The sequence below is a fragment of the Bos grunniens genome, chromosome 3, assembly GCF_055505025.1.
Source record: "Bos grunniens cultivar Pamir isolate PY7600 chromosome 3, Bosgru_T2T1.0, whole genome shotgun sequence".
Classification (NCBI taxonomy): Eukaryota; Metazoa; Chordata; class Mammalia; order Artiodactyla; family Bovidae; genus Bos; species Bos grunniens.
Genome location: NC_141167.1, coordinates 18,592,884 through 18,614,809, shown reverse-complemented (window position 1 = coordinate 18,614,809; position 21,926 = coordinate 18,592,884). Strand labels below are relative to the sequence as shown.

The following is a 21,926-nucleotide window of genomic DNA, read 5'->3' as shown; positions in this document are numbered from 1 at the left end:
GAACATACCCTTCAGTAAACACAAATCATAGCTTTGTAGGAAAGTTAGCATTCTATTTCCTCAGACGTTTGCAAAATACTGAAGATTAAATATTCTCATTTCTGTCTCACTTTATGAATGTAAAGACTGAATCATAATAATTCCTATAATGCTGCAATCAATCACTGCTATGTTTTACAAAAGTTTTTTATTTTGAAATAATTATACATATATATATATATATATATATATATATATATATTCAAAGGGAGTTGCAAAAATTGCATAGAGAGAGTACTTCCAAATGGCAGAGTAAGAACTTCAGCTGGCCTATCCCTTACATAATAGGTAACTTAGAAATCATAAAAACAGTTATTTAGGGACTTCCCTGGTAGTCCTGAGAATCCACACTTTCACTGCAGGGGGTGCAGGTTTGATCGTTGGTTGGGGAACTAAGATCCTGCACGCCTCGTGGTGTGGCCAAAAAGTTTATAAAAACAGTTATTTAAAGTCTCTGGCAATTGTCTTAAGGGCATAGAGAAAATGCAGAAACATTCACTCAAGAAAATCTACTCAATCTCAGGAGGAACAGAGACTGGGGGAGATAAGCACTGATCTGCTGCTTTACCCTCCTCATCTTCAAACACTTTATTCCAGTGTACTCTGGGCAGCTGTAGCCAAAAGGTGGGGCTCCCTCTCTCCCCCAGAGCTTAGTCATTGGCTATGGTTTCATCCTGGGAAACCTGCTGGCATTTCTTATCCCCACCCAGAAGCTCTATTCCAGGCAAGTGTGGCCAAGAGGGCCTCATCTCCCTTCCCCTAGTTGGTCCCCACCTGCTGGGGAAGCTCTACTCCAAGTGCAGAAGCCTGAGAATACTGGTACCCCAGTTGCCCCTGCCCCAGTTAACTCAATGGGTGGGGGTTCTACACCATGAGGGGAGAGCTGAAGAGACGAGGGATCCCACCCCCTTTCCACGCACAGAGTAGGGAGGTCACTCTTGGGAAAGAAAGTCGATACCCCTCACCCTCCACTCTGGTGCAGTGGAGCAGAACTTCTTCCCAGGGGGATGTTGGTCATAAGACAATGAGCTCCACAGCTCTGCTGGAGGAGACTGACTTATTTGGAACAGAGCATGGAGAATTTCATCCTATGGACAACCTCTAAATTGGTGGAGATCTAGGTGGAGGGCAGTTAAGAGAAGGCTGGAAACTCCCTGATAGAAGCAAAATGGCAGAGCAGTAACAGAATTAGAACAGGAAGAAGAAGGGAAGGGGACAGTTGAGAGAGCCCTTCCGGGATAAGAGGCAACTGTGGGGATCGGGAAGGCTGATGTGTGTGCTGTGCTGCACACACTCAGGAGAAATCAGAGCAGGATGTGGGGACACTTGAAAGCATCTCCTGTGCTGTACAAAACCCCACTGACACAGGGTGGAAGCTTCACAGGCATGAAGGGTTTAAATACAACATCTGACCAACACCAACTGAATAATAAGCTTCTGACCCAGGGGCATTTCCCAGGAAGTCAGGCTTAGAAATAACATCATGCTTATGCCTGGCAGCCTGGAAGGTGGGGTGCATGGCTGAGGCTGCACCCTCTCAGGTATAGTCAGAAAGGGAACCTCAAAACTACTAGTTTCTGGCTAAACATGGAGCAAAAGCATAAACTCCATGAACTGTGACAGGAAAATCACAGTTTTCTGTTTTCTAAACAAAAATCCAACAGTGAAGGGTGAAAATATAACTGGGGAAGGGGGCTTAAGCATAATCTATGACTAATTAAGTGGCTTAGGTCAACCCAGGGACAAGCCCTAGGTAACCAGGCTAAAAGATCAAGAAAGAAAAACATCCGAGCAGCGACATCCGAGGCTGCCCACTGCAGGAGAAAAAAAGACTTCTCAGAATTAGGTTACCAAGTCACTGAACAAAACTGCCAAATAAAAACAACATTCTAACTTTTTCCCTTTTCCATATTTGTAACTCCGTTCTCCAGTAGAGCGACTGGCTCCCATAATCTCCAATACATTAATATCTCCGACACATTTTCTCAATCTCCTCCTACGTAGCCAACCTCCTGACCAACTGGACACCTTTTTGGGTGTTTCCATGACTCCAGTTCTGCCAGCCACATCCTTAGCCATGTCTTAGCCCGAGCTCTACCTTTTAAATGACATTTTTTGATCATTTGTCACTATTATGTAAAAAGGGACTTAAATATAATAATTTCCAACAATATTCCCAGATTCACGAATTTTAATAGTTTATCTGCAAATTCTCTAAATTTTCTACAAACTCAGTTATGCTGTCCGTGGCAATAGCTTTATTTCTTCCTTTCCAACCCTCATGCCTCTTATTTTGCTATGGTCTGAATGTTTCTGTCTCTCATCAGCCCCACCTCAATTCATGTTGAAATCCTGACATCCCAAGGTGATGGTATTAGGAAGTGGTGCCTTTGGGAAGTGATTAGGTCCTGAGTTCTCCCCTCATGAATGGGATGAGCACTCTTAGGAAAGGCCCCCGAGTGCTAGCTCGCCCCTTCCACCATGGGAGGCTACAGGAAGTCTGAAACCAGGAAGAGGGCCCTCTTCTAATTGTGCTGGCACTTTGATCTTGGACTCCCCACCCTCCGAACTATGAGGAAAAATTTCTGCTCTTCATAAGCCATCCAGTCTGGGCTATTTTGTTATGGCAGCCCCATGGACCAATGTTGGGCTTCCCTGGTGTCTCAGATGGTAAAGAATCTGCCGGTAATGTGGGAGACCTGGGTTCGATCCCTGGGTTGGGAAGATCCTTTGGAGGAGGGCATGGCAACCCACTCCAGTATTCTTGCCTGGAGAATTCCCATGGGCAGATGAGCCTGGCAGGCTACAGTCAATGAGGTCGCAAAGAGCTGGACATGACTGAGGAGCCAACTAAGCATGGACAAATGTATATTTCCGTTTCGTACCTTATTGCACTGGATAGAACTCAGTACAAGGCTAACAGAAGGCATCATGTTTTGTTCTCTTTCACAATTTCATAATCAAGTGTGCTGATTGTTGTAGGTTTTTAAAATAAATGTCTTATATAAGATTTTTTTATAATAAAGTACATTCCCCATTATTTTAAGTGCTTTTTAAATCTGTTATGTTATTGATACACTGTCAATGTTATTGATTATTATATTTGGATTTATAGAGATAAGCATATGCTTTTTAATCCTTACTATATTAATGTTGTATACACTAATGATTTCAAAATCTAAAACAATGTTGTATCTATGGGGTCGTACAGAGTCGGACACGACTGAAGTGACTTAGCAGTAGCAGCAGCAGAATGAATCAACATGGTCATGTTGTATTATCCTTTTAACATATTGCTGGATTGGTTTGATGACAATTTATTTAGGACATCTTTATGTTCACACACAAGACTGGCTTGCCATTTTCCTTTCTTGTGATGTCTTTGATAGGTTTTGCTATCACAACTATGCTGGCCTCCTAGAACAATGTTGGAAGTATTTACTTAAAAAAAAAAATTCTCTAGAAGAGTTTCCCCCCCGCCCCAAGATTAGTGTCATGCTTTCCTTAAAATTCGATCTACTTCTCCAGTGATAGTTTTCCTTGTCAGGTTTTAAATTACAGATTCAATTTTTCTAGGAATTTGTCAGTTCATATATGGGAATACCAGACTACCTGATCTGCCTCTTGAGAAATTTGTGTGCTGGTCAGGAAGCAACAGTTAGAACTGGACATGGAACAACAGACTGGTTCCAAATAGGAAAAGGAGTTCGTCAAGGCTGTATATTGTCACCCTGTTTATTTAACTTATATGCAGAGTACATCATGAGAAACGCTGGACTGGAAGAAACACAAGCTGGAATCAAGATTGCCGGGAGAAATATCAGTAACCTCAGATATGCAGATGACACCACCTTATGGCAGAAAGTGAAGAGGAACTAAAAAGCCTCTTGATGAAAGTGAAAGTGGAGAGTGAGAAAGTTGGCTTAAAGCTCAACATTCAGAAAACGAAGATCATGGCATCCAGTCCCATTGCTTCATGGGAAATAGATGGAGAAACAGTGGAAACAGTGTCAGACTTTATTTTTCTGGGCTCCAAAATCACTACAGATGGTGACTGCAGCCATGAAATGAAAAGACGCTTACTCCTTGGAAGGAAAGTTATGACCAACCTAGATAGCATATTCAAAAGCAGAGACATTACTCTGCCAACAAAGGTTCGTCTAGTCAAGGCTATGGTTTTTCCTGTGGTCATGTATGGATGTGAGAGTTGGACTGTGAAGAAGGCTGAGCGCCAAAGAATTGATGCTTTTGAACTGTGGTGTTGGAGAAGACTCTTTGAGAGTCCCTTGGACTGCAAGGAGATCCAATCAGTCCATTCTGAAGATCGGCCCTGGGATTTCTTTGGAAGGAATGATGCTAAAGCTGAAACCCCAGTACTTTGGCCACCTCATGTGACGAGCTGACTCATTGGAAAAGCCTCTGATGCTGGGAGGGATTAGGGGCAGGAGGAGAAGGGGACGACAGAGGATGAGATGGCTGGATGGCATCACTGACTCGATGGACGTGAGTCTGAGTGAACTCCGGAAGTTGCCGATGGACAGGGAGGCCTAGCATGCTTCGATTCATGGGGTCGAAAAGAGTCGGACACGACTGAGCGACTGATCTGATCTGATATTTATTCAAATTTATTTACATAAAGTTGTTCATAATACTCTCTTATAATCTTTTAAAATGTCTATCAGACCTGTAGTAATAACTCCTTTTTGTTACTCATGTTGGTTACTTGTATCTTCTCTCTCTCTTTTTTCCCTTAAACAATTGTGCTAAAGGTTTGTCCATTTTGGGCTTTCAAAAAACAAAGTTTGGGTTTGATGATCTTCTATCGTGTAAATGTTCTCTGTTCCATCCTGCTCTTATCCTTATGATGTCTTTCAATTTGTTTTCTTCGAATTAATTTGCTGTTCTACTTCTTATCTTTTTCAATGGATGGTTGTATCACTGATTTTCATCTTTATCATTTTTCCAATACATGTTTAATGTTAAAAATTTCCCTATATGCATGGTTTTGGCTGCATGCTCCATCTATATTTTTTGTTTGTTTTTGTATTTTCTTTTAATAGCACACCTGTAAACCTAACATATATCCCTGATTAGAGACAAGTGTTATAGATTCTGGTAAAGTGATGGAACAAATGGCTGCTCCCCGGGTTGGTGAGGTGGGGCTTCCTATGGGGATGTGCACGGGTCTAGAAAGAGTATCACATTCACCTGGTATGCTTTCCTCTAAATTTCTGCAACACCCTGTTGGAGTGGAGGACGCTCAGTAGCTCTCAATACACTTGTTCTTAATAGCACTTACACTTATGACCTGTTAGTTGTTGAAGTCAATGGTCACTGACTTCTTTATCTGTCTGGAAACTAGTTCCCTGGCTGCTTTGATACAATTCCTTGATTCCAGGTTCTCTCTGCACCTTCATTTGCAGTCTCTCTCTTCTTACCAGTCCCTTACATGTTGCTCACCTGTCTCCTGACCATGATCTCAGATTCTGCACGAGTGCTTAGTGATCTAATCTACACCTCTGACTTCCACTAACTACCACCTCATTCCCTGAATTGAAATTTTTAGCCCAGACTTCTTTCTGACGTCTAGTCTCACATACCACACTCATGGACACAGCAAACATAACAAGTCCAAAATAGAGCGTAATAGGTTTCTTCTCTCTGTCCCTACTATGAAAGCCATGGTTTAGTTCCTAGTTCCTCGCTCACCCTCACTTTCTAGCTGACCTCTTTCATTCCAGCTTCCCTTCCCTCTAAACCATTTTCAGTACTGTCTGGAAAATTCTCTTTCTGATCCCATTACTTGTTTTCTTAAATCCTTTCAGTTATTTCTCATCCCCTACAGACTAATGTCCAATTCCTTGGCACGGCACACACACACTCCATGATGCAACAAACTTCTCCAGCTCCTCTTTGTATCACTTCTCAGATGTGCTCAGTGTTCCAGCCTATAAACCACAGACCACCGTCCTGTTCCATACTCCCATCCCCTTACCTGTAACATGTCCTGCTGCCTAGAATGCCTTTCTTTTCCCACTGCTTTTTCTATCTAAATTCATCTGCTGACTTCTTACCCTTTCAGTCTTTGGTGTCTCCCTTTTCTTCATGCTCCATATCCACTTTACCTTCAGGTGCTACTGGTTTAATTTCCTAAATATCTTTTGAATGCATACATTTCTTCCTATTGGTACCAGCCCCATCCTGCTCCAAAATACTATCATTAGGTAGACAACAATCTCCTTACCACTTCTACCCTCATCCCTTTCAATACAGTCTTTACTCTGAAGCCAAAGTAATCTTGTAAAATGCAAATATGGTCATATCATTTCTTGGTCTGAGAGTCTTCAGTGATTTCAAGGAAAAAGGAGGATAAAGTATATGCTGTGCTTAGTCACTCAGTGGTGTCTGACTCTTTGTGATCCCACTGATTGTAACCCTCCAGGCTCCTCGGTCCATGGGGATTCTCCAGGCAAGAATACTGGAATGGGTTGCCATGCCCTCCTCCAGGGGATCTTCCCAATCCAGGGATCCTGCATTACAGGTGGATTCTTTACTGACTTAGCCACCGGGGAAGCCCAAGAATACTGGAGGTGGGTAGCCTATCTCTTCTCCAGGGGATCTTCCCGACCCAGGAATGGAACCAGGGTCTCCACCTGCATTGCAGGTGGATTCTTTACCAGCTGAGCTACCAGGGCCTATAAGGTTCCATGAACAAGATTTCAAGAACTCAGGCCCTGCTAACCTCACCAATCTTAGCTCACGCCAAGTTTCATTCTTGATACCTATGTTTCAGTACCACAGATAGTTCCTCCTCTACCCCTAGCCATCTCCATCTCAGGGTCTTTGGATCCCTGTCGGCAATTACTTGACCTATTAGGTCTGTCTGGTTAATTCTGACTCACTCCTTAGGACTATGCCTTTGTGAACATCCCAATCTCCATCATGTCAACTCCTCATCACTTCCTCTTCTAACAACCCATATTTTTCTTTCATTGAGTTTTCTGCAGTTAGTACTTAAATCTGTATGTGCATTTGTTTTATTGTCTTTTCCCTCAACTAGACAGGGACCTCCGAGAAGAAAAGAATCACCTCTCTTTGGTTCTCTTTTATCCCATTGGCCAGCAGGATGTTTGACTCTGTGCCCTTGTTTCCCTGGACACTGCTCACTCACTCACCTTCCCTGTGTGTCCTTTAAGGTTTGAGATATTCTCTAGGCTTGTGGTGGAAAAAATGTGAATCACGTTCCCATTGACTGCAGCAAACAGGTGACCTCCATTGCTAAAGGAACACTGCAAAGAAATATAGGGAGAGCCCAATAGTGAAAGAAAGAGCGGTTTACCTGGAGGTTGTAGTTGAGAGCTTCTTTTCCCAAAGAGTTCATGCTGATACCACGTGCAGGACTGGGAATTGGGGGAAGGTGTAAATAGGACTCAGAATTGGCCTATTTGATGTAACTATTCCTATAGCTCATACTGGCCAAGATGCTGACACTACCATGCGCATGAATCATGAAGCTGTTTGGATCAGAGAATGGAATACTCATTTTGCCTGTAGAAGTTTCAGAGTGGGACAGTGATCTTTAAAACTCTGTCTTGTTTCTGTAAGTTATCTTCGGGATGGGGATGGGGGAAATCAGATAGGCTGCTACTGTCTTTTTGGAGAAGGCAATGGCACCCCACTCCAGTACTCTTGCCTGGAAAATTCCATGGACGGAGGAGCCTGGAAGGCTGCAGTCCATGGGGTCGCTGAGGGTCAGACACGACTGAGCGACTTCACTTTCATGCATTGGAGAAGGAAATGGCAACCCACTCCAGTGTTCTTGCCTGGAGAATCCCAGGGATGGGGGAGCCTGGTGAGCTGCCGTCTATGGGGTCACACAGAGTCGGACACGACTGAATTGACTTAGCAGCAGCAGCAGCTACTGTCTTTCACTGTTGCTCATTTTCCCTGATCCCTCCCAATTGCCAACCCTGTCCTCCCAACTGTGACTCTGAATATGTGATAACTTCCTTTTCAATGCTTAAAAAAAATTACTCCACAGTCACAGAGAGGACAGATTGCAGGTGGGATCTCACACGGTTTGGTTCAAAGGTGAGCAAAAAAGAAAAGGGACAGGACCAATACACTCAGTAACTTTGGTGGAAAAATTGGATTTTTTTAAGCCACTAAAATTCTCTAAGACATTCTCTGGTCTACCTCTTCAGCTGTGTTAGTTCATGATATTTCAACTCTGACTTTCCAAGATACTTACCTCCAGAAGCTCTTACCTCTTTGCACCCTCTGACGGAGTATTCCTTGAAAGAACGTATATCATCAATAAGTAGGTTCATAATGCGTAGTTTGTCAGCAAACCCTACTACAATGTAGTGTCCAGATGGGTGAAGGCTGATTGTATAAGCTTCTTCTTGGTATTCCTTAAATAGTTCCAAAGAACTGTGAAAAAGATACATTACTGAATAAAAGTCTAGCCCACTAAGTCCCTTGAGCATTCCATTGTATCTGGTATGTATTTTTATAACGGCATTTGAGATACTTTATTACTTGTAATTACTGGTACCTCTTTTTCTAGATTTTTGTTATTTGAGGATAGTGTTCAGCAATGAGTATGGCATGTGAAGGGACTGATCAAGGGGTGTTTAGGGATGTGGAAGATACAGCTCCATTCAGATCTCCAACTCAGAAGTATTGCACAGTTTTTTCCCTAGCAGCCCCAGCAGCTATATGTAAAAGCAAAGAAGTTATGTTCTGGGGCCAATTGAAGCTGGAGATTCTCAGGGATTCTGTGCCCGGAGGATAAAATCGCTGGAAGTTGAGGGTTGGGGCAGTGATCAGGATTGAAAGGAGGAAACAGTGATCTGGACAGCTCCATGAGACAAAGAACTGATCCAGTGGTGGGGCAGTGGTGGTGAGGGGACAGGAAAGGCCGAAGGACACAGGAGGGTATGGAAGGAGGTGAGATATTGGTTCCTTTCTGTCCCCAGGGCCAAGCATATGTATGGCACATGGTAAACACTTAATAAAGTACAAAGTGATTTTCTAGCTCATGCAAGAGTGAAAAGAGAAAAAGGAAGTCTGACGGACTTGATTTTTTTATAAACGGTTTCCAGCTGAAAGCTTCTAAGTAATTAAAATTGAAAACTCTCTAAAATAATTTGCATGGAAAAATTTAACAACCAGAATCTTGCATACCGCAGTAGCAAAGCCTTTCATTTCTTACTTTGATTCGTAATTCCAGATGCGGACGGACCGATCCACAGAGCAGGTGGCAATGAGGGGTTTGCGGATGCAAGTATCTAGACCAGTGATAGACGCCGAGTGTAACGGGTACATCAGATACTCAAAGTGGGCAGGCTCCCCCTAGAGAAGTCACACAGAATCAGACTGAGCAGAGGAAGCAAAAGACTGGCCAGGCACGCCAGCTCTCATTACTGCTTATGGATGTTAATTAGCCCAGATGCACAGCAATCAGGCTGTGGGCAAGTTGTTTTAACATAATGCATATTTTCCCATGCTATTATTATTTTAAAACATTTTAATGGCAATAAAATATTTTATTCTATAAATATACCAGGATTTACTTTATCCATTCTTCTACTGTGGGAACATTTAGGTGGTCTCCAATTTTTTTCTTTTTATTTTTTTTCCAATTTTTTTCTATCAAGGCGTAACATGGACTAAATATTCTTGCAAGTATGTCTGTGTACCTCTCTGATTACTTCTTTAGATATTGTAGAGTAAGTGCCTGACAGTAAGTTTTTGAATCTCAAGGCATCTATCTCAAAGGACCTCCAGCTTGAATAAACATATTGCAGTTGTATGACGCAGTTACCAGCAAAACAATCAGCTAAAGAATTGTTGCTCCCACCCTTGAAGATCCCTTTCGTAGAAAGTCCCGGATACTTAAATAACTGACTTCTTGAATGATCCCACTCTTCCTGTACCCTAATTCCCACACTCATGGCTAAATGAGCATTAAACAAATAGTGAACTCTCGAAACCCTGACACCCCATCCTCAAACACTGATAAAGGCAGAGCCCCCAGTCCACCTCTCTCTTTACGCACGGCCTCACTGCATATGGCCCTTGGGCAGCTATGTGCCCTCCAGGACCTGTGAGTAAGAAATCTTGTTCCTCAAAGTTCCCTCATGGATTTTGCTCAAGTGCATCCTTCAATTGTAATAAGAACCAAAAGGGCCTATCTGGCCCCAGCACTGGCCCTGGTCGGGGAAAGTGTGTGTGGGGCTTGCTGGGAGAGACGCAGCCGTGGGTGAGTGCCTCCAGCATTCCTAGCTGATGGCTTCACTTCCAATAGTTTGGGCCCCACACAACAGATACATTTCTAGAAATAGAATACAGGGCAAAATGATCTGAATGGTGTTAAGGATCTTAATGAGTACTCCCAAATTTCTCTGCAGAGAGACTGTATGACTCTGTCAGCTGCAGCTAGGAGAACTGGGTGAATGATTTAAGTTAAAATGTATCCTATTGCACTGGTCTGCATGTTATGTGTAGATTTCAGGTGTTTGTCATCAGAAGCATTATACCTGGGACTTCTGCATGAGAAGTGATGATTGGGAAACTCAATGAGGTGTATATACTTTGCTCATAAGCCAAGACAAAGGCTGAACTGTCAACTCCCTCAAATTCAGACCCTTCCCCACTTAGAAACTACCTGCATATTCTACCCGCCTCTGCTATATCAGAATGAGGTGCTGGGCTGTCAGAGAGAGGGGGTGAAAAGTGAAAGTGAAAGTCACTCAGTTGTGTCCAACTCTGCGATCCCCATGGACTGTAGCCTGACAGGCTCCTCTGTCCATGGGATTTCCCAGGCAAGAATACTGGAGTGGGTAGCCATTTCCTTCTCCAGAGGAATCTTCTCGACCCAGGAATCGAACCGAGGTCTCCCACATAGCAGGCAGATTCTTTACCGTCTGAGCCAACAGGGGGTAGGCACAGATTATTCCCATTCTCCGCTTGCTTCCCATACTTTCTCTAATATCTTCAACGACCCTGTCTCTACTAGCACATTCCTGGTAGCTTTCTTCCCCTCGAAGGCTGAGCAAGAACTAACAAGAACTAATGTGGGGGAGAGGAGGGTACGAGTGTCCCAGGCAGAGGCAGGAGCGCTGATGCCTTTTGGCAGAAGGAACATGCAGACTCCCAGTGATCAAAGGGCCCATTCTATCGGATGGAGTGATGGGATGGGGCTGCAGAGAGCAGCCCGGGCCAGACATCACCCAGCCCCATGTCCTAGCTCAGTTCTTCTCAGAGCACCAGAGGGTCACCGAGGGGTTGAGGCTGTGACAGTGGTGGAGGTGGTGGAACATGTGAATTTTGTGACAACCACATCTGGGTTTTGAAAAGATCACTCTGGCAGTCGAACCGAGTATAATTCGGGGGCCTAAGGGCAGAGTGTACATGTGGAGACAGGCAGGGGACTTACACGTCCTGGAAGTGAGAGTGAAAACACCCCACTCTACGGAAGATCCCGCTCTCTGGTCTGGTTCTCTCCTTTCCAGGCAACCTTCCCTCTGAGAGGCACGCCTAACAGCAGGGAGAGAAGCTCTATGCAGTGAGCTCACCCCTCTCCATGGAGAAAGAGGACAGACTGGAGATCCAGCCATCAAATAAGTCCTTTCTGAGTCCTTGTGAATGAGGTCCCCCCATGTGAAATGATAACAATGTCTTAGTCTGGGGTATATGACAGAATGATTTACATATTAGCCTACAAGCTTTTAAATACACTCAAATCTCCCTTGTGTTGAAACAAAAGCAACTCTCTCTTTTCCACCTTATCTCTTCACCTCATTCTGTGAGGTCAGTATTACCCCAATACCAAATGCATCACAAGAAAACTACAGACCAACCGCTGTTATGAATGTAAATTTAAAATCAGATAAGAATAAGTGCTGACAAAAATACGGAGAGATTAGAACACTCGTACACAGCTGATGGGAATATAAAACAGTTCAGCACTTTGGGAAAGCTATCTGGCTGTTCCTTAAGTGGTTAAATATGGAGTTCCTACTTGACTCAGGAATTCCACTTCTAGATACATACCCAAGAAGAATAAAAACATATTTCCACACAAAAACTTGTACATAGATGTTTATAGCAGCAATATTTATAATATTCAAAAGGTGGAAGCAACCCAAATGTTCATTAACTGATAATTAGACCAACAAAAATGGTATATCCATGCAATGGACTATTATTTGGTTATGAAAAGGAATGGAGTACTGATACAAGCTCGAACATGAATGAAACTTGAAAACATTGTGCTAAGTGAGGGAAGCCAGTCACAAGAGTCTACATATTGCTATGAAACATTCAGAAAAGGCAAATCTATAGAGACACAGACATTAGTGACTGGCTAGAGCTGGGGGGTAGAGAAGGCAGTGGCACCCCACTCCAGTACTCTTGCCTGGAGAATCCCATGGACGGAGGAACCTGGTAGGCTGCAGTCTTTGGGGTTGCTAAAAGTTGGACACAACTGAGAGACTTCACTTTCACTATTCACTTTCATGCATTGGAGGAGGAAATGGCAACCCACTCCAGTGTTCTTGCCTGGAGAATCCCAGGGATGGGGGAGCCTGGTGGGCTGCCATCTATGGGGTCACACAGAGTCGGACACAACTGAAGCAACTTAGCAGCAGCAGTAGCAGAGCTGGGGGGAGGCAGATGGGATGATGGGAGCATAATAGCAGGTTTTTTTTTTTTTTTTGAGTGAAGAAATGCTCTAAAATTGATGGTGGTAATGGCTGCATAACTCTATGAATATACTAAAAACCATTGAATTGTACACCTTAAGTAGGTGAATTGTATAGTGTATGAATAACTCAATAGTGTTATTATTTTAAAAACCATCATTGCTGAGAAAGATATATTAAAACCTCCTGTGATTGTAGGTGGTTTATTTTCCTTGTTGTTCTGCCAAAGTTTGCAGGCTATATTTTGAGTCCATGCTATTATCTGCATACAAATTTAAAACTGTAATGTCTGCTTGATAAAATGAACCTTTTCTAAGTACAAAGTGCTTTTTTTTATCCTTTTTGCTGCAATATCTACAGTGTATTCATACTGGCTTTCTTTATTATTTAAAAACAAAAGCAATGATAAATCTTTACACATAAACATCTTTGTGCACAGGAGCAGGTACTGCAGTACATTAAATACCTGAAGTACACTTGCTTGCTGAGGAAAAGATAGGTACAATTTAAATCTGAGAGAGACCTTCAAGGTGTTCTTCAAAGAGGCTCAGTTCAGTCATTCAGTCGTGTCTGACTCTGCGACCCCATGGACTGTAGCACGCCAGGCTTCCCTGTCCATCACCAACTTCTGGAGCTTGCTCAAACTCATGTCCATTGAGTCGGTGATGCCATCCAAAGAGGCTACAACAATCAGATTCTGGTGTCCCCCACCCCGGCCCCCTGCAGGTGTTGGAGTGCTCCTACAAGGACACCTTGAAATCAGAGTTTCTTTTGCTTTATTATGAAGGGGTGCATGGGCCTATTCTCAGGAATTGGATTAAAATTTGCCCAGTGGTGACCCGTCCCCAGGCTGGCAGGAAGCGCTGCTGGAGAGACTCACCTTGCTGATCTCCGTCAGGGACATGGTGATGCTGTAGAGCTGGTTCTTGCTGGTGCTGGCGATCAGCGTCTCCTCGGAGGGGCTGAAGCACATGCAGAGCACGTCCTGTTTGTCCGACTGACTTGGGTCATTGCTCTGTGGATCCACAGGAATCTGCCCGAGACACAGGACAGCGGTCAGCAGGCCTCTGCATTGTCAGGTGTCCTTGGGCTTTAAGATGCTCTTGGATACTTGCAGCTTCCAGACTCCTGATCAGCCTGCGTCCTGGATCTCCTCAGATGCAGAGAAGGGAGGGCTTGAGGTGTCTCAGTTTCTGTGGGTTTCCTACGCACCTTTAAGTGACTAGCGGCTGAATAATAAGCAGCGGCACAGGTGAAACTGATCCATCTGTACATCTGCTTGAGATCCCCCCTCAGAACAAGCGTTAGTCTAACCCCACGCTCGCCCAGCGGGTGGGAGCTCAGTGCAGGCGCCTATCTGCACCAGGTACACAGTGCTTCAGGGCAGCGGAGGGGAAGGTTGAGGTCTTTCTATCACGTGGGGAGGGTGACAGGGCAGAGAGAAGGGGTCCCGCAGCTCCTGCAGCAGTCTCAGGGGCCTGGAGTTCCCAGTGGACAGTATTAAACGAGGTTTCCTTCTCCCTGTTTTTCCTCTCCTTCCACGAACAACCAAACTTACTGAAATCTGGTCTGCATATACCACCTTTGCATCCTCACTACCCACTCAGTTCTTAATTCCTTATAACGTGGCCTCCACTGCCTCATTTACTGAAACTGTCCTCCTGAACATCAGAACTTCCCTTATCACCAAAGCCCGACGCCCTGCTCAGCCCTCATCTTCTGGGCTTTCCTAGAGCCTTCAGCCATGACCTGGGCACCTTCCTCCCCTGAACATCCTGGAATCTTGTGCTGCCCTCCCACTGCGTGGAGTTGTCTTCCTCGGCACCTCCTAGCCCGTCCTCATGAAGTCTACTCCCTCTGCTCTCTCTGGGCAGCGAGGGCTCTGGGAAGCCTTCCCTGACTGCCCTGGGCTGAGTGGGCCCTGACAGTCCCTCAATGTGCCCACAGTACCCAGGAGTTCCCTCTGTTGTCCCAGGTGTCACACTGCATAAAGGGGAACAGGAGCCTGCAGACTGGGGACCTTGTCTGTGTCCCCTGGTGCTTGGAGCAGGGCCTGGCACATGGCAGGTGCTCAGTGACTGCGTGGTGTGGCCTCACACCCTCCCCCAGGCAGTGAGGTCCGTGGGGGAAGCGCCACATCCGATGTGCCCACCGCAGGTCCCACCCTGGAGCCTGGCCCCTGACAGGTGACCGACAGACATTTGTTGACTGAATGAGTGAATGACCTCGCCTTCTCAGTGTCCTGCTGGGCTGTCATCCTGTCTCAGTCTTGAAATTGGGAAACACTAAGTAGTCATGTATGGATGTGAGAGTTGGACCATAAAGAAAGCTGAGCGCTGAAGAATTGATGCTTTTGAACTGTGGTGTTGGAGAAGACTCTTCAGAGTCCTTTGGACTGCAAGGAGATCCAACCAGTCAATCCTAAAGGAAATCGGTCCTGACTATTCATTGGAAGGACTGATACTGAAACTGAAGCTCCAATCCTTTGGCCACCTGATGTGAAGAGCTGACTCATTGGAAAAGACCCTGATGCTGGGAAAGATTGAAGGTGGGAGGAAAAGGGGACAACAGAGGATGAGATGGTTGGATGCCATCACCAACGTGATAGAACATGAGTTTGAGTAAACTCCAGGAGTTGGTGATGGACAGGGAAGCCTGGCATGCTGCAATCCATGGGGTAGCAAAGAGTTGGACACAACTGAGCAACTGAACTGAACTGAACTGAACCGCATCCAGTGATCACACAGATGTTTAATCCTTTCGATAACCACCAGGGTGAGCTGTTTCCTTAATGAAGAGACACAGGTTTGTTACATTCAGCAACTCATGTGAAGTCACTCAGCCAGGAAACCTTAAGAGTCAAGTCTCATTTAATGTGTGTTTACCACTCCATATCCAATACCTTCAAATCGCCCACACTGTGTATTAATATCACAGGCAGATCACTTTTCTGAAGCATAGTGCTTCTCCACTGAAAACAGGATGCCTTGCCCGTTTACATACTCACTCTTCAGGCTGGCGTTTGCCATCTTTTCACCAGCCTTAGTCTTCTCGTTCCCTTCAAGTGACTTAAGGCCCCTCCACTGGGGAACAGATATCTCCCCAAAACACCACTGCTCCCTGTCAGCGGTACCTTTGCTTAATTTCCTCCCTTCACCTGGACTTCCTGATCTGTTTCTTCCTGTCTAATGTTATCCATCCTCTATAACCCTTCTTCAATGATGACCTTCAAACACTTTGAAACCTTCCTGGTTCTTCCCCAACCAGGTGAAATCTCTCTCCACAAAAGTCTGTATCATTTCTTCCCCAAATATTTACTGAATGCCTGCTGCATACCAGGTGAAAGTGAAAGTGAAGTTGCTCAGTTGTGTCCGACTCTTTGCAACCCCATGGACTGTAGCCTACCAGACTTCTCTGTCCATAGGATTTTCCAGGCAAGAGTACTAGAGTGGGTTGCCTTTTCCTTCTCCAGGGGATCTTCCTGACCCAGGGATCGAACCCAGGTCTCCCGAATTGCAGGCAGACGCTTTAACCTCTGAGCCACCAGGGAAGCCCAGGTAGTTTTCTTTCCTTTTTTTTTAAAAAAGATGTTTATTTACCTATTTGGCTGTGCCGGGTCTTAGTTGTGGCCCACGAGATCTTAGCTGTAGCATGCAAACTCTTAGCTGTGGCAAGTGGGATCTAGTTCCCTGACGAAGGATCTAGAAGCCAGGTCCCCTGTATTGAAAGTGCTGCTGCTGCTGCTGTGTCGCTTCAGTCGGGGGCCAACTCTGTGTGACCCTATAGACGGCAGCCCACCAGGCTCCCCTGTCCCTGGGATTCTCCAGGCAAGAACAATGGAGTGGGTTGCCATTTCCTTCTTCAATGCATGAAAGTGAAAGTGAAGTCGCTCAGTCGTGTCTAACTCTTAGCGACCCCATGGACCACAGCCCACCAGGCTCCTCCATCCATGGGATTCTCCAGGCAAGAGTACTGGAGTGGGGTGCCACTGCCTTCTCCATTGGAAGTGCAGAGGCTAGCAACTGGGCCACCTGAGAAGTCCCATATCAGGTGGTGTTCTTGATGTTAAAATATCCATATACATTATGGGAACACTGAACTTGAAGAGAAAACAATTTGCCCAAGTTCTCCCCCAGGATTCAGATCCTGAGCTCCCTATTTCTATACCACAACTCTGTCCAATCCATCCTAAAACTGCCCTCAGGACAAATGGCTCGAGTCCCTTTGTGCTCTGCGCTCAGCCCCCTTCCCTGGTTGAACGTTGCGTCAGTGCTCTGCTCCTGGAGGATAGTTGCCAGTTGGACCCCAGCATTGCTGCTTCCTCCCCTCCTTACCCGGATCTCCCTGCTCTCACGGTAAAACTCCTTGTCTTCCATCTTCTCAAACAGCAGAACTCTCCCTGGCCCAGCAGAACAGGCAAATCCCTTTGAATAGGCTGCGATGGCAAACACCTGGGGCAGCGACAGCTGGCTGTGGCTGCTGGTCATCATGACCTGCTCGTAGGAAGGGACTGGGGAAGTGACTGCTGGAAATTCGATCAGGCTGGAAAAGAAAATAGCACATACAGATAACAGAGATGATTCCAAGGAGATGAACTGTGCCAGGGATGAGAAAGAAGGACTGTCCTTGGGCGTGGGAGTGTGGCTCAGATGGTAAAGAACCTGCCTGCAATGCGGGAGACCCAGGTTCCATCCCTGGGTCAGGAAGATCCCTTGGAGAAGGGCATGGCAACCCACTCCTGTATTCTTGCCCAAGAATCCCATGGACAGAGGAGCCTGGCAGGCTATAGTCAATGGTGTCACAAAGAGTTGGACACAACCGAAGTGACTTAGCATGCATGCACATGGGAGAAACCACTCAATGTGAGCCCCTTCCCACGGCCTAAATGTGCCCCTTTGGCTGGGAGTGCTACTGGGGCTCCATGGGAGATGGAAGGTTATACACTTATATGGAAATCTGTAATCCTCTGTGGTCACTGTTTTTATTATCATACTCATTTTGTTGTTTAGAAAAAAGTGGCTCAGAGGGGTTGTTTCCAAGATCACACAATTAGTAAGGGGAAGAGCTGAGATTTAAATCCAGGTTTCTGCTTCCTTCCCTCTCTTCCATCCCTTTCCCTTTCTTTCCTTCCTTCCTTCTCTTCTTCTTCCCCTTCCCCCTCCCTTCCTTTCTTTCTCTTTCATTCATTTATGCATATTTGCATTCACTCATTCATTTATACAACATTTACCAGAGTTATGTTAACGACTCTGTGAAACAATGATAAATAAGTTGACCCAGTTCCTAAGCTAGGGGGCGTGTGATAAGGACTGTCAGGGACTGCTGAGTAGGATGGCAGTGGCCAGTTATCAGCTAACAAGAAAACCTAAGGACAGATATAGAAGAACACCTGTCTGAGATGAGCAGAGCCTGGGGGCTCCCAGCTGAGACCGGAAGGACAAAGAGGGATGTGGCAGTGTCCAGAGGAGTGGGGTCAGTGTAGGGGCAGACTGAGCCCAGAAGTAGGAGAGTGCATGAGGGATATGCGGTAGACAGAGGCAAGAGCTGCTGCTGCAGATATAGAGAAGTGTCAGAGTAGCAAGGACATGTGGGCTAAGTTCGAGAGTCTGAGCTTTATCCTTGGAGTCCTGGACTCACTCAAGGATGGTGAACACAGCAAACTGGAGGGAAATGGCCTTATTAGGAAGTTCTCAACATAATCATGACAAAAAGGAAATGCCATTGGCATGGGGGTGGTACAAAGGGGTGAATCCAAAGACATTGAAGAAGAAGAATCTACAGGGTGCTGTTTTGATTGCAGGCTCAGGTATTGGGATCAGACATCTGGCTTTGAATCCTGGCCCGTTACTTAACAGTGCTGTGATCCTGGGTGAGGCATTTAACCTCTTAGAGTCTACGATATGGGTGTGATAATAATATGTACTATGTAGGGTGGGTAAGGCTCAAATGAGGTTATACACAGATTGTTTAAGGCAGTGTCTAGACCACACAATGGTACTGTCCAATATGAGTGAGATGACTATGATTGACTGCAATAGAGGTAAAATCGGCAGCTTCACCCTGAGCCCCTTCTCCGGTCCATACACTTCTGTCACCCTGACTGACATTTCCTTGTATTTCCTTATTAGTCTGCTGCTTCCTATCGAATTATAAGGTCCTGAGGATGGTGTCCCCAGCATTTAGCAAGATGCCTTGCACACTGCAAAGGCTTGGTGGACATTTATTTAATTGATTTAGTAAACTGGGAAGCCATATTTTCGAAAATAGGTAGTTTTGAAGACTAAGTCATACCAGTCTGTGAAACTGTTAGTTGTTCAATTGTGTCTGACTTTTTGTGACCCTCATGGACTCTAGCCCACCAGGATCCTCTGTCCATGGAATTCTCCAGGCAAGGATACTGGAGTGGGTAGTCATTCCCTTCTCCAGGGGATCTTCCTGGAAATTGAACCTGGGTCTCCTGCATTGCAGATGGATTCTTTACTGTCTGAGCCACCAGGGAAACACTTATAAAATACGGTTAGGTATAAAAATAAAAATAGTTGTACCTAGGTTATGGTTATAAACATCAAATTTGACCCTGCATATGGATGAACACTAGAAAAGATAAAGGAATGATTTTTAAAGAGTGCTGTTTTAGGGGTGTTGCTATTGGCAAGATGAGTGTGTTTGTCTAAGAACTCCAGCCCAGATGGCATTGTTACCTCTCTGATTCCTGGATCACCCCCAGGTTCTTTGTCTCGCTGGTGGGCTCCTTGACCACGATACTTGTCTCCCAGCGTTGATCTCCAGATTCAAAGAGGAAGAGTCTGCCTGTATCAGTGCCAGCAATAATCTTGTCATCGGACACCCAGGTGTGGGCGAGATAGTTTTGGGGTTCTCCCCTCTGAAAATTAGTTTGCTTCAGGGTTCCCTCAGCAAAACGGAGAAGCTTAAACATCCCATTTCCAGTGATACAAATCTGAGTGTTATCCTGGGGATTGAAGCTCACCTGTAAAATATGAAAGAATGAAAGAAAAAGAGACATAAAACTAAACTTGATGGAATTATTTCCCATTTAACTAATTATTAGTTAGTCCAAGTAGTTCACAGGATCCTTTAAACATCACTAAATCATATAATTTTAAGACATATTTGATAAGAGGACAGATCTATGTCCATTATATTTGTAGGGTCCATGAGTCAAATTAGGAAACCTTCAAAAGTCATCTGATGAAGACCAAAAAGCAGGATGAGCAGGTCTTGACAATCACCAAACTCTGTGTTAGCAAAACAGAATGAAAGCTCAGCTAAAAACAGACAAACGAGGGTCAGGCAGGTTTATGTGGCCTGTCCAGGGAGAAGGAGCCACATGTCAGGGACTAGCCTCCGTTACCTTTACCCTCATCCCCATTTGCAGTCACAGTCAATCTGGCACCCACACTGGATGGTGGGCACCTGGAGGGGCTGCGGCTTTATCTCTGTATCCCCAGGGGCAGGTTCAGAGCAGGCATCCGGTGAACGCTTCCTGAATCTGTTTGAGACAAGGTGCTCCCTGCTCCGAATAGGATGCTGTAGCATGTCTTACTATGACCTGGATGAAATAATCCTCAGGCTCTACTTGTCTTGGCTCTGATTCTGTAATCACCAAGCAACCTGTTGATTAACAATTTCACTTCTCAAGGGAGGAAACACACTGGATAGATGATGTGTGTTCTGGTTGTGACATGCTGGTTCACACACCAGCCTCTTGTGAGAATAACAGAGTCTGTGCCCAAGATGCTGATTAGCCAGTATCTCTGAACCTGAACAGAATTGTGCATGGACCTGTAAAACTGAGCATTAGATCTCAGACCAGGTTGACTGCTCCAAGCAAAGTCTCCTTGGGACCCGACCAGCCTCCTGACACGGCCTCTGCATTTTACCCTCAAAGCACAATAGAAACTTCTGCTCCTCACATAACGGCAATTTCATGGATAGCTTCCTAAACATTTACGACCTCACACCACTTTCCTGAAGTCTTCCCACTGCCCAGAAACGCTTCCCAGTAGAGGCCAGGTCTGGGGAGAGAGCAAATTGATCAAACTGCCTCTGAACCTGACTTGTGACCAGCAAGCAGTTCTGGGCCAAAATAAAGAACATAGGCCCTGGGGTCAGGGAGTCCTGGTTCTGCTAAATTGTTGGAGCCTCAGTTCCTTCATCTTTAAAACAGAGACAATAAATATGTATACTTTATATAGTGTTGTGTGGCAAATTTCCAAATGCATTTTAAGAAATCAGCACTATTCCTGGCATATAGAAAGTATTCAGTGAGGGACAGCTTGTACTATTTTTAAATAATTTGCATAATATTTGTTATTCTGGGCAGTACCTGGAAGACAGCATTGTTCTGAGTGTCGATTCTAACAATGGCCATGACTTTCTGTTTTTCCCACAGCCAATAGACAAGGTTTGATTCTGGAGGTGAAGTCTGAGTCAAGAGGTATTTGGAGTCTGGAGAAAAAGCCATGCAAATAAACTTCTGAACTGGGAAGTCAAAATTATTAAGGATTTTGCGCTTCCGGCAGGGGATGGCTGACAGTTCATAAATGGTGATGACAGGTTTATCTTGCACAGTCTCCGAGACAGCGAGGTAGCGCCGGTTGGGACTGATGGCCAAGGCCAACATGCCCTGACTCTTGTCTGAGCCTGCAAACAGAGGAGAGGGGCTGATGAGGGGTGACCATGCATTCACCAAGATTCAGCACAAACCAGGCACCGTGGTGGGTGCTGCCAAGGCAAGAGGAGAAAAGTGCAGAAACAGGTAACCGCTGATCCTTGTATCCTTCAGTACAACTGTGCCTTGGCTATTTTGAAAATAACTAGGATGGGCCCCTCACTGAGGCCGTGGTGGGAGGAGAAGTCAGGGAAGGATTCCTAAAAGAGGACAAAGAGAGAACAGGATGGGGGTGGGGCAGGTCAGGAAGGGCAAAGGTGTGGACGTGAGAAAGGGTGTAGATGGTGGGGGAACTACACACAGTGGCCAATGGCTGAGCACCCTCTGTGAGCCAGGGATGACCTAGATGGGTCTAGAAGGTGCAGCAGGGTCAGATAACAGGCCATTATGCCCTAAACAGCCAGCACTCCATACTCTTCCTCCACTTTTCGCTCAGTCGTGTCCGACTCTTTGCGACCCTATGGACTGTAGCCTCCTAGGCTTCT

At 45.3% G+C, this 21,926-nt stretch overlaps 1 protein-coding gene across 5 annotated transcripts in view; it reads right to left on the bottom strand.

Annotated features, from left to right (window-relative positions):
• The window catches only part of CFAP57 (cilia and flagella associated protein 57), a 69,055-nt gene that overhangs the window by 42,211 nt on the left and 4,918 nt on the right, over positions 1-21,926 (bottom strand). For 4 of the 5 annotated variants that reach the window (XR_015157441.1, XM_086383335.1, XM_086383344.1 and 1 more), the window contains 7 exons: positions 21,097-21,413; positions 19,451-19,737; positions 17,084-17,291; positions 13,630-13,782; positions 9,257-9,396; positions 8,307-8,472; positions 7,215-7,328 (listed from right to left, as the gene is read on the bottom strand). Coding sequence is in view for 4 of the 5 variants with exons in the window: in XM_086383335.1 (XP_086239461.1) it covers positions 7,215-7,328; positions 8,307-8,472; positions 9,257-9,396; positions 13,630-13,782; positions 17,084-17,291; positions 19,451-19,737; positions 21,097-21,413 (1,385 nt within the window). In the remaining variant the exon portion in view is untranslated. The remainder of the gene's footprint in view (positions 1-7,214; positions 7,329-8,306; positions 8,473-9,256; positions 9,397-13,629; positions 13,783-17,083; positions 17,292-19,450; positions 19,738-21,096; positions 21,414-21,926) is intronic. The other variant, XM_086383353.1, reaches the window with a different exon arrangement.